This window comes from Cheilinus undulatus, linkage group 8 (genome assembly GCF_018320785.1).
Source record: "Cheilinus undulatus linkage group 8, ASM1832078v1, whole genome shotgun sequence".
NCBI lineage: Eukaryota > Metazoa > Chordata > Actinopteri > Labriformes > Labridae > Cheilinus > Cheilinus undulatus.
Window position 1 is genome coordinate 22,917,293 of NC_054872.1, and position 13,678 is coordinate 22,930,970.

A 13,678-nucleotide genomic window follows, 5' to 3' on the forward strand; every position below is an offset into this window, starting at 1 on the left:
TTTCTTTCAGGTGGTAAATGGTAAATTGACTTGAGCTTGTACAGTATTCTAAGGGTCATCTGACTACTCAAAGCATTTTGCACCACAGGCCACACCTACCCATTCACTCCACATTCATACACTGAATTTTCTAATCCCTTTCAAACATGTTCATGCCCATTTACACACCACCAACTACACAGTGGGAGCAAATGCACAAAACAGACTGAGAAAGATGCTCTTACTACTGGAGTATGAAGATGTAACTAAAAGAGAGAATAGGTGATCTCTTACAGGAGGTCCAGAGGGTCCTGGAGGTCCTTTGCTGTCCTGGGAGCAGGTGCAGGCATGAGGCATAGGAGGGCACTGCTCTTCCACTCTCTGGAAACAATCAGAAAAAATAAAGTAGTTCATACAGTGTGTGTATTCAGGGTAGAAATGAACTACTGTGTACTGTGGTGGATGATAGTGCTCTTATGATTTAGAGAAAGAACTCTGGAGAGATAAGAAATGTGTAATATTTAACATCTAAAACATTAAAGATAACATTATAAATCCATGAGATTACAAGCACTATTTTAGTGATAAAATCAGGCAGGTATTGACATTATTCACACAGGTTAAGTAATTTGTCTTAAAGTTGATCAAATTCACAGTTACCACTCTGATTATCTAAGGCTTTAATCATCAGAGATCTAAACAGCACATTCGACAGGGACAGGGGGAAGAATATGATTTAGTCTATGAGGATGAGTGTGTCACAGAGTATTTGCCAGTGTTAGTATCTTACCAATGCTGGCAGCTCGCAGCACTTATCTCTGCTGGCCCAAGAGGTACTGCAGATGATGTCGAACATCTGGAGCTGGAACTGTTGATGCAAAAACATAAATTTAATACAGTCACCACTAAATAATCAGTTACAGCATTTCTAAATCTGTCAAACGTTACTGGAAAAATGTAAGCAAATTTACGTGTATTTGGGGGGAGTATTGTGGGTTGTTAAGAAACAGGAGCAGAGAAACATTTTCTACTTGAATTCTTTAATGGCCTTTTGAAAATTGCCAGGAAAGTTTAGCCCACATCTTCAAAAATAAATAAACATACAGATAAATGTCCCAAGTCTAAAACTATATTGTAGGACAGGGGGATAATGAGCCTCCCCAAAGAGAAAATAATTTACTCCATGGACTCCCGCCCACATAAAAAAATATGATTTAAACAATTATATTTTCAAACATTTATGTCTCATCTTTAAGCATTTTCACTTTAAAATTTTATATTTTTGATATTTCGGCCTTCATGTGTTTTTAAATGAACCACCATCTTTTTTACATCAGATTTTGAAATAAGTATTTCCAGGAAATGCTTTCATCATGTTTTTATAATATTCAAGGCCATTTAAATATATAACTAACTGTTAATACAGACTTGAAATGACTATCTGATGGTTAAAAGAGAAAATGTCACATCACTCTTTATAAACCTTCATAAAAAGCTTGTATTGGAGCATTTTTAAGCTTGCAATTTTCTTCAGAGCATCTAAGAAGAGTCAGTGTATTAATAGCAGTTCTCAGTGTTCTTGTAAGCCCAGCATATCTCACCTTCTCACTTGCCTGTGCATGCCAAAATTTATTTTATTCCTTTTTCCTGTGCCTCTTAATGGTTAGAGGATATATAGTAAATTATTTGTACAGCACTTTGTACAGCTCAATTTGCAGTAAATAAAGTTAACACCCACTCAAGTGACAATAAAATGGTTTTTTGGCTATGACAAAGACCATAATGGTTCACACACAAACTCACTGATTTCTGATCACTGCCATCAGTGCTCAGTGGCCAATTGTAAAAGCTAGATGATCCAAGCAGATTTCATATCTTTCTCCGTCTGCAGTTAACAACATACTGGCTGACCGGTTTCATTTATTTAAATGGATAGGTAAAATTAACTGTAAAGTCCACATCTGATTCTTACTGAAATTGATGGTCCAATGTTTTGCTGTTCTTATAAGACTTGTAGGGAGGAGACAAATCTTATTTGTGAGTATCTTACACACAGGTACATAGAAAATCACACTCTGTTCAGCATTTAATAACTAAAGATGCAGCCATAAGCTGATTCTCACTGGAGCAGAGTTGTCCCGTCTGCCTCGGGACCGAACCATCCGCCCAAGGATCTCTACTCCGTCAGTGGTGATGTTTCCAGCAGCATTGATGGGCTTCTCCCCAGCCACAGAACAATCCAACACCACTTTCACAGATGTCTTGCTGACAGTCACATGGAGCTGGATGGAGGTAAGAAAGAGGTAAAAAACAAAGATTTGTTACCAGACTGTGTCTTTTGACCTACAGACAACATTTTACAGACAGGAAGTCAGCTCTATTACATGGTATTTGCATTGATAGTCTGACCTTGCTTATTCGTCATCACTTACCATTACTGTGTTAAATATATTATTAGACATCCTTTCAACACAACATTTAAACAACTCTCTGATCAGCCAGGACACTAAACATTTAACTTCCCCTTGTGTACATGCATACCAACAACTTTAGGCCTCCTTTAAAGCGAGTAATCACTGTGAAAATGGATTCCTTGCTTATGTTGGATTCTATAATTTGTTGGATACAAATGCAAGCTTAAAGCACACAAATTGGCCTGTCCTCTCAGAGCGTCTGTGAGCTAAAACTCTCTTCTTAGAGGAAACCAATACAGGTGTCATGAACTGTGAAATTCAACTGGTCGCACGGTTAATGAGCAGAGAGGACAGCAAGCCTCTGAACGATAGTAATAAACTAGACTATTAACGTCTGCATGTTTCACCATTATGGGAGGTTTTCTATCACTCTGCCCTCTTTCAAACCTTCAATAAAAATACACACACACACACACACACAGAAGCAAAGGTGCAGCTAATGTGGAGTTAGACAAAGTTCATATTCGAGTGTCAGACCTCATTCCTCTGCAGACGTCTGAATGGCTACTCTATAATGACTTTCTTTTCTCATCCTTCAATCTGCACACTTCACCGAGCACAATATGAGTGTGTGTGTGTTTTACTTTTGAAATATGAAAGCTGAAATCCTCTCAGGTGAAGGCATTTGGTCAATATACAGTGACATTAAAAGGGTGCAATCCACTTTTGGAGGGGGTGTTCAGGAATAAATGTAGGGCACTGATGTGTCTAAGATATATATATAGGTTGTTTCCACCAAGCAGTCTGTCTCAGTTCGGTGTGGAACGGCACGCATTTTTTTGTTTCCATAGAGCAAAAGTTGGAAAGGGTCCCAAAAAAACGACCTGTACTGTCCCACTTCTCGGCACCCTTTTGTAGGGGTACCAATCTTACCTATCCGTACCAAAAAGGTGGAGCTACACCCAACAATAGGGGATTGTACTGAGATCACGTCAGCGCGCGACACAGCTACTCAGCTGCTCGGCTCCGGGCTGCAAAACACAGAAGTTTGCGTTGTGAGGAGTGGGCAAAAACGGGAGAAAAACTAATATCTGCTTAAATCGAGATATTTGGACTCAACAGAGACCCAAACTGTTTCCTAGTCTGTGGATATTGGTATCTGGCCACAAATCAAGTTTCCTGACGTTTATCTGGACCTGGTTTTAAGTGCACAAAGCAGAGCCCGAAGGCTCACATCAGCCTGGTCTATCCGCGATGGATGTGAAACTAAATTAATGCCCGCCCACCAAGTGAGGGCACGGGTGTCTGTGGAAACACAAATTATTTGGGGGTTTACCGTATCAAACCATGCCAAACCATGCTGAATCAAACTGGACCCCCTGATGGAAACATGACAATCAATGTACATGTTCCTGTGCAAGTGTTCGTGCTACTGCCCTCTTGGCTAGCTGGTTTGTTTATTTATTCCTGCAATCATTCAGACTTATATGAGTCCTGATAGAGTTTCTTCTTGAGATTTAGCTATTCTAAACCATCTGTTTTTTTCAGTCAAGTTGTAGAGAATGTGAAAACTCCTACCAACAAGCATGCATCAGAAACTCGTCATATTTAGCTGCTACTTTGGCTTTGTTGTTAAGCATATCACATAAGTCTAAAATGGCCAATCACTGGAAATTAATTAATAAATAGCCTTCTTTCAGTTCATGCAGTTACTCCACTGGTATGCCCATGCTTGGGCATGGGTTTAGCTCAGCTATAATGGCAGGTGTCTGTCTACAGAGGCTACAGTCCTTGATGGACTGGTTGCAGGTTTAAATCCTGAACCTGGCCCTGTTTGGTGCATTTCTCAGCTCACTCTAACCTTACAAAGCCTATGGATCGCTAGATCCCATGTCTGTCATCAGGTAGATCCATCTTACCAATTTTCAATCTGAAATGTTTGCCCCGGTCTAAAAATGTATGGACCAACCAGTGTCAACTAAGGAGAATGAGGCAGTAGCTAGCAGTCAGGCACAGTTGTACTGCAAGCTGGTGAACAATGGCTGCAACCAGTGAGGCAAGTAGCTTGGATATAACTATAGAAGCAAATTTATCAGAGCTTGACACCATTTCTCTCTCAAATGAGAAAAGAACCCCACTGAAGCTTTTCTTAGTGCTAAAGATGTTTTTCCTCTTATCCCGACAGGCCTCAGCATGAATAAGCTTCACCAACTGGCTTCACTGATAGTGAACAATGACAACGGCTACCTGTAGAGCTCATGTTACATGGTTTTTCACCGGGGCTGCTTACACCTACTTTGTCATAGCTCTTGTTGCTCTGATTGGCCCATTATAATGGTGAAAAACAAAACGTTAGTCTGGTCACCCTGATGCAAAGGTTCTGCCCTTCTCAAACACAGACTATGGGTGGCTGCCCACATGGGTGTTAAATATTTCCCATGCAGTGTATATGAAACAAGTCTATTTGGTGTGTCAGATTGCCCCCACTCTTTCTTCCTTTAAGTCCTGCCTTTTTTCAGCTGTTCTATCAAATAAAGAAAAAGGCGCAAGAATAATACATATACATACATATATATTTTTTAAGTTGCCCCCTAGGCAAACAGGAGATAGTTTCAAATTTAAGTAGTGATTTTAAAGGGTTTTTCTGACTCAAAAAACAAGTAATGAGTGAAGAAATGAGAACCATAAGTAGTACCACGTTTTTCATTCTGAAATATCAGCCCCCATCAAGCGATAAAAATACCGGCAAAAGATGAATAAGCCTCCCAGACTTACACACTCTTGTGTTGTCTACTGATTCTACTCTCTTAACCACCAAAATAATAAATACAACAAATCTCATTTCTTTTTATCCCACTCTGCAGGGGGTTTATTGTTTTCATTATCCGTATTCTTCTATCTTATCACCGTTCATACACAGGACAAATTAGGGTTTTATTTCAAAACACAGATGGAGCCACATCAGCTGACTTGTTTTGCATTTCGACTTTTTTTTTCACTTATTAAAAAAATAACTCTGCTGTTGTTTGATAGCAAAAACCTCAAACCTCTTATCATAACTGAATATGAATGTCAAACCAGGAGAAATCAACAAGAAGAGGGCAACAAGAATAGTTCTTGTGCTTTATGATCTAAAGGTGTGTGCATTGTAGTATTATTAGATTTTTGGGGGCTTGTTGTAAGACAGCTAAATAGAGACCGTTTATGTGAAGAGAAAAGAATGATGCTTGCCTTGGCCAGAAGCCGGACCTACCACCAACGTGTCAAGGATTGTGGCATTTATAGGTCTTAAGAGAACATTTTATGACAAACCACAAGAAATGAAAGGTCAGATAACTCAGCAGTGGCCAAAATGCAAAAGAAGAGAAGAACAAATATATAAAAAGAAATGAGAGAATAAAACAGGGAAAATTTAAGTTGTTGACATCTAGAGCTAGCATATTCACTTCATCTCTAACTTCTACATGCAACTTAAAATGTTTCTGACTATCCACATTCACAATAGCACACACACACACACACACATGCAGACAAAAGGCACAAACGCCACCATAGAAACACACACTTAACTAACATGGTATTTTTTAAACATTTTCAAACATTGACTGTGAGATAATGTGGGCTGAAGTAGATAAAGCTTTCAGTGTGTTTGCTGACTCATCTGTCTCTGACCTGCACTTAGTGCACGATTACTTATAGTGTGCTGCTGAATTGTGTTTTTTCTTCCTTTTTAGCAGGATTATAGTATGCCTTTTTATGTAAAATGCTGCCCTAAAAGCTGATGACTGATATCTGTAAGCAGGTTGATGCATTTCAGAGCTGATGGATCGGCCAGATTCCATACCTGTCATCAAATAGATCTTGCAAAGCTTCTACTTGAAAAAAATGTGCCCAGTCTGAGATTGTTTGGACAAATCCCTCGAGAAAAACAAGGCAGTGGCTACGAGTGGCAATTGGCTACTGTGTCCAGTTCACTCTCTGGAGCTATGCATGCCCTCTACATCATATGCTTGGTTGCTCTGATTGTGCCATAAAGAATGAGACGGACAGATTATGATATGGGGATTTTTAGATAATAGAGACAATGAAAGACAGTATACTCATATATCATGATAGCTTATCACTGAAAACTATAAAGTTTCTGTAGAAAAGGGAAAAGAGCTGGTTAATGAATTTCACTCTGTGCTGTAATATGGTGTCAGTTTCAATTCAAGTCATGCTCCACTGTTTGACCATTTCAACTTTTTTCATAACATCCGGGGGGGGGCTTTCATAGAGGTTAAGAAAAACTGTCCACCCCAAATTCAAGCAATAATATTTTACTTTTGACCTTAATACTCATGAAAGCAATGGGTAATATGGTTGCCTCAGTAACATGAAGTCTCTTTTAAAATGCTAACCTGCATTTTCTCAAAATGGTATGAGCCTCTTTATTATTACGTTGTGATTGTGTGGAACTTAGCTATTGGGCTTTAAATGTTGGATCATGTAATGCCTTTCATGGACCTGCATAAAAGTTCTCTTACTTTCAAAAGTGTAGTTAAACTATATGTATTATGGACCAATAAAGACCCTTTAAAGTTTTAAATGTAATTCTATAGCATTTTAATTAACACTGTCAATGTTGGTGTGCATTTTACCTTATTTCAATGGTGTGAATCTACCTGAATAACCTGGTTATTTATTCTCTTGTTGTTCTAGGAAAGACTCCTCAGTAGTACTTAACGTAAGCTTTGACATAACTACTTTTAACTTTTACTTAAGTAGTAGGCCTGTTAATATACATGCGTTAACGCTCTTGAAAAAATAATATCGCAATTTAATCATATGACTAAGTTTGACCACAACTTCCTCCTGTAGTCCTCCTAAGCAGATGTTTACGTCCCTGGGGTGAAAAGGTTAAAGCCGGGTCAAACACAGCCAGCAGTCATGAGTAAGGAGACAGACCCAGGTCTGCTTCATGGCAAATTTCGATTTAAAAAGCTGCCTAATGGAAGTCTGGATGAAACAAAAGTTGTGTGTACATACTGCGGTAATGAACTGTCTTTACTCTGAAGTACAACAAGTCTGAAGTACCACCTCGTGCAAAACACATCTTTTCTAATGTTAGCAAAGATGCTAACAACAACATGGGATCAAGCCATAACGCCAAGCCACACCGGCGCAGTCCAGCACACCCAGATTGTCCCCAAATCGATAACATCTAAGCTAACTAATGTGATCGCTAATGGGTCGCCAGTGACTGCAGAACGTCAACATCATTGACGACAAGGGGCTTCAAGACATCATCCGGGTCGTCTCGGATGCCCGTATCACAGAATGCCTACAAGAACTACTGTCACAAGAATCCGTGAACTGTATGACAGTTAAAAACTCAACTAAAGTGGAGCAGCTGGCCCGAGCTACATTTATTACACTGACGAGAGACCACTGGATATCAGTCAGCAACTTCAGCTACCTCAGGGTAACATCACACCTGAACATTCATTGTACCTCATGTGTTTGTCTTCTGGGCTCTGTAGATACTATTGCTCAGTGAATTAAGACACTCTGATTTAAAAACCACAATTAAGTTTAAAAACTCTAGTTGGTTCAATATTTCTTCATTTAAACACCATACTTGTACTAATTTATCGCAACCAAAAATACAAGAAAATGATAGTATTTTAAATGTTAATTTCTAGGTAATAATAATAATAATCATAATCATAATCATAATACTGCATTTTTAAAAATGCTTTCAAAGTGCTGTACATAAAGTTAAAATAATGAAAATAATGGGGTGCAGGTGGCCGAGTGGTTAAAGGCACACCCCATGTATGCCGATGGCCCGGGTTCAAATCCAGCCTGAGGCCCTTCACTGCATGTCTCTCCCCCGCTCTCATCCCTGTTTCCATCCACTATCCTCCTCTATCAAATAAATAAAAATCAAATAAAGGCACAAAAATGCCCGAAATAAAACTAAAAAAATAAATAAATAAATAATGAAAATAAACACTTGGTAATAAGAACGTTTAAAAGTCTAAAAATTACTAAAACTAAAGAAATGCTGTGATTAATCATGATTAATCACAGCATAGTGATGTGATTAACTTGATTAATTTTTTTAATCAATTGACCGCACTGATTTATAGAACAGTATTTTTACTTTTACTTAATTAAATTTTTATTAAATCACTTCTGGTGAGGGTCCTGGGTCTTTCAAGGGCCAAGCCGTTTCTTTGGGTGGGCCTCCCTGTGCTTCCTTTTAGCAGAATTTGATCAACCCGTTTATTTCACGTCAGAAAAAAAACATTAAATAAGAGCTTTTACAACTATTTAAAAGCTGATGACAATATAACAGATGTGTTACAGGGAGAATAAACCGCCTTTAAAATGTTCACATCATGTCCAAGGCTATCCTCAATTTAGCTCATGTCCCATATTTTCTTTCCAGGGATTCAGAACATCCCTTCATTGTTCGAACACTGTTTAATTCCTTCCTCCTCTTCACTCTCATAGAGCCATAATCCATATGACCGGCACAAGCTTATCATTCAGAAAAAAAATGAGAACCTTTGAAATTTAACACCAAAAAAAACCTTCAAAACATCTGTTTGTCAAAGAAACGTCTTCACGTTTCACACGGCTGGTCTAAAACAAATAATGATCATCAGGAAAACAGATCCCAGCACCAAATTTCTTTTTCAGCAGAATGATGTGTCACATCTCGTCTTCCCTTTACAAACAAACTCCGCTTTAGTCAGCCCAAATCTGTCCATTCAACAGACACAACACATTCATTTCCAGCACTGTCTTTGTTTTTTCGTAATCATTTCTTCTTTTTCTTGCCAAAGAGCTGCCAACATATTTCGAAAACAGCTTTATAATAAGTATTTACTGGCAAAGGAAATGATGAATTTAGGATTTCATACTGTGAAATATAGAGGATTACAGTAAGCCAGAAAGCCCCAAATGCACTGGTGCAAGCCATTTCCTGATGTATATTTCTTACAGCACACAAGGACAACCTCAGTTTCTCTCTGGCATTTTTAATGATGCATTTTGGGAGATGCAGGGATATGGTTCAAAGACTTTCAGAATTGTTTTTCACCACTATATGTCTTTGTTTTTTATAGTTATCTAAATGTATTTTTCCATTTTTCTCTGTGCATCTCACTTGCTGCCATATCTATGTCTTCCTTGTCTCTCTCCTTTACCTGTTTCTTGTTTCTGTGTTATCTCTCAGCGTGTGTTTGTGTGTGGGGGTGCTTCACTGAGCCTTGACAGATCCTGCTGGGTATTCCTGCTTTCACACTAGGTGTCTTCGTATGGTAATCCCTTTATAGCAGACGCAAAAACGTGCACACGCACGTGGACACTCCTCTTATTCGCTTGTCATCCTGTCTAAACAGAAACGAACACTTCCTCTTGCCAAGCAGTCTCCAGCAGCTGTTCCCTCTCTCAACATTGTCATGTTCTCTAGAAGAAAACAATGGAGAAAAACAAAAGGCCTAGAGAGTGACGGACAGCCACTCACTGACATTTCCAAAATTCAGAAAAAGAAAGACAGGCAGAGTCAGTGGGCTGCTGTTTGTTAGTTTTAAGCTGAAATTCTCAGAGTCCCAAAAAGAAAGTACCCAACAACAGCTGAACAGCAAATAATAATTCTAACTTAATAATGACTTTACCACTTAAAAAAAAAAAAAAAACACATGACATAACCAAACCAGTGAGGGTCCATTTCCATCAACCCTGCTGACAGTGATGCCAGGACACTAATCAGTACAAACTTATAAGTGCCCAGTAAGTAGTTTAATTTGACTTTATATATATATATATATATATATATATATATATATATATATATATATATATGAATTTGGTATTTGATCTCTCTGCAGAAGCCAAATTACTGTTATTATTTATTCAGTACATGTATTTGCATCACTATTCCATAATTTGTATTTTCACAAACTGTTTTTTCGTCGCAAGAAAAAAGAAAATTGTCTTCTATTGAAGAAGTGTTATCAAAATTTTCTGTTTTCATTCAGTCTGACTAATTCAAAAGATCAACATTTACATACAAGTCTTTCCCGGTGATTGATGGAAATTTAAAATGTCTCTGTCAGAACCAGTATGAAGGAAAACCTATATCTTCACAGGTGGTACTGAGTGAAATCAATGGGAAACAATGCTTGCAGCAAAACATGAAAACAAACACATTTTCTCTTTTTTTTTAAATAGTGTTTGGACAGTGTAATTTAAAATGCTTTCAAGTTTGGTAAAATGACTAGTGTATTAATTCATTTTGTGCTTAATGTCAAAATTAATGACTAGAGTCCACTGCAGCTTCATCATGGGAGACCACACAGAGGTCTTAAAGGGTGATGAAATCTGCAGCTTCACTCCCACTCTGTAAAGCCAACTACTCTAAAAAATAAAATGAAATGGAAAAGTAGTGCTGAGTAGGAGGGAGAGACAGAGGAGGGCTATCACCACCTGCATTCACACACACTCACCACAGCAGTGCTGACAGGTCAAGAGAAGGAAAATCCAGCCCAAGAGCTACTGGAAAAACCACACAACAGGCTCCACAGATTCAAACACTATCACAATACAGACAGTCTTGCTTATTTTTGTCTAAAGAAAACCCTCTGCTCCCTCATTCCCCTTGTGCTCTGCAGATGTCAGTGCAGCTGATCAGGACATTTCTCAGGAAAACTTTCAGATACAAACTGTAAAGCTGATTTTTTAAAGCGAATCTGATCTGTGATATAAGGAAGTGTTAAAGTGGTTCAACTACACTCAATGAAATCTACACGAAGGTCACATAAGATTGAGCGTATTTGCTTTACAACTTCTTTTATATGCTGACTAGCAGTTCAAAACCTTCCCACCCTCTTTAAACTATGTGAAATGGAAATACATCAACATGAAACAAACTACTTCTTTAGATAGACTTCTACATAGATTAGAGACACACCTTGTGGAAGCTGCCATGGAAGATTTTTTTTATTCCAGTTCCATCGAAGGTGACGGTCTGAAAGTCGCCTTTGTAGTCATTGTTGAAGAACGTCAAGGTCTTTCCAGAGTCTGCAGGGGGATGAGAGGGGAAAGGTTTGAATTTACATAAGATGGAAACCTCATAAACACTACTATCTCTGTGGCTTTTAAAAGATTAAGAATAAAGACTTGGTTTCACAACAACACCCAAGCGCGTGGACTGTGTTATACACTGTGTTAAATTATTATGCAAATATGATTCCAATTAAACAAACATCTAATTTTTAGTTCCTCCTGTCAGTTTCCAACAATGGCATCAATCTCACACACCTTTGGTCATTAGTTTGTCAGGTGAGCCTAATTAAAGAGAAACTACTTATGGAGGTTGTTCCACATTATTAAGCAGTTCACAGGTTTTGTGTAAAATAGGGAAAAAGAAAGATCTCTTAAGAGAGTAGCGCTGAAAAATCCATCAGTAGCAAACACGTATTTGAAGCTGCTGGTTCCTCTGAAGTCCCAAGAACCTCTAGATGCAGGATCCTCCAGAGCCCTGCTCATGTGCGTTACGCTGTATTTCAGCAACTGTTAATCAATGCTCACAAAGAAAATCGATTGCAGTGGGCTCTGAAATATTTGAGAACTAATTTTGAATCCGTTTTATTCACTAATGAGTGCCGTTCTACACTGGATGGTCCAGATGGATGGTGTTCTGGGGTTGGTGGATGGCCACCATGTCCCAACAAGGCTGCAACATCAGCAAGGAGGTTGTGGAGTAATATTTTGGGCAGGAATCATAGGAAGTGAGTTGGTGGGTCCCTTCAAGGTGCATGACGGTGTCAAGAGGACCTCACCAAAATATGTGTCACAACTGTTCATTTCCTGCCATGCTATAAAAAGAGACTGACGCCTTGGCTGCTATGGGCATAAAAGGAGAAAAAATCATGGTGTGGCAACCACCCTCCCCTGACCTAAACCCTATTGAGATTCTGTTGAGCATCCTTAAAAGGAAGCTCTATGAGGGCAGACAGCAGTCTACCTCAGAACAGCAGCTCTAGGGGGGAATTCTGGCATCCTCCAAGGAAAAAAACTAAATATGAACTAACAAGTTCAATGGATGAGAGAGTTGTTAAGGCGATATCAAAGAAGGGCTCCTATGTTAATATGAAACTCAATCTATAATGATTTTTTTAATTGCTAATGCTTTGATTCGACAAAAATGACCTCCTAAAGCTAAAAATTCTGTTTTCAATCCTTTAGAAACTATAGAGTGTTTTAAAACTGTGTCTAGCATAATAATTTCGCATTTTAAGTTATTTTGCAAATAAAATCTAGATCACAATACAATTGCTGAAGAGTGAAAATCTTATTGACTGTTGATTATATGGACCATTTAGGTAAAAATGAACAAAAACAATAATAAACAATAACAATTGATCATTCATAACATAGCTTTATCAACTACAATAAGACAATTTAAAGATTCATGTAGACATGATACGAAATCCCTGTCTTAAAAACGTACTTACGGTCCAAGAAGGGCAGGACTCTTCATGCCCCCTCTAACTGATTTGACTCTTGTAGTTACTATGGGTTTGCTAAATTTCACTGCAAAATGACTCTGAAATAAAGACTCTACTGCTTAAATGTTTCAGAAGAGATGACATGGAAAGTCTAGCAAAAAGATGACAAGATGATTGATGACATCAATCATCAGAGACATCAATGCCCATGTCCATCCATGTTAAATAGTTAAAAGTGTTTATTGACTTTTTAATCTTTAGTTTCATACATGTATATTGATTTATCTGTCTCTGGCAAAGCAGAAAAAGTTCTTGTGATGTTGTTGTAAACCTTCTGGAGAGATATTCATCCTTTTTCCAAACCATAAGAAAAATCCACTTGAGTAAAGTTGACAAAAGTAGCAGCTGTTTTCAATTAGATTGAGTTATGCCATTGTCTGTGTTGTTAAATCTGAGCAAAATGGCTAAATAGGCCATCCAAGACGCCCCAGGTCAGAAGGTTATGTAGTCTGTACAGCAGGTCAGTCTGTGCGGGGCTGTCCAAAATGTATCAGAGAGTTGAAGCCTGGGGCAAATTCAAATAATGTGAACATTTTCTGAGACAACCTCTGCACCAAAGTTAGAACTAGGAAATCATTATAATCCTCATCCATCTGTTTTGATGTCATAATCCAAATGAGAGCTTCAGTTACAAAATAAAACATTTAAAGTTTAGCACACTTGAGTCTGAGTCATGTTACTTCCTCAGACTAAAGGTGGTAAATGACTGGCATCTGTGCA

At 38.3% G+C, this 13,678-nt stretch overlaps 1 protein-coding gene across 1 annotated transcript in view; it reads right to left on the reverse strand.

Annotated features, from left to right (window-relative positions):
* col14a1a (collagen, type XIV, alpha 1a) overlaps nucleotides 1-13,678 on the reverse strand; it is a 194,361-nt gene that overhangs the window by 46,976 nt on the left and 133,707 nt on the right. The window contains exons 36-39 of the mRNA XM_041793294.1: nucleotides 11,359-11,468; nucleotides 2,103-2,261; nucleotides 770-847; nucleotides 274-360 (exon numbers count right to left, since the gene is read on the reverse strand). Of these exons, the coding sequence (XP_041649228.1) occupies nucleotides 274-360; nucleotides 770-847; nucleotides 2,103-2,261; nucleotides 11,359-11,468 (434 nt within the window). The remainder of the gene's footprint in view (nucleotides 1-273; nucleotides 361-769; nucleotides 848-2,102; nucleotides 2,262-11,358; nucleotides 11,469-13,678) is intronic.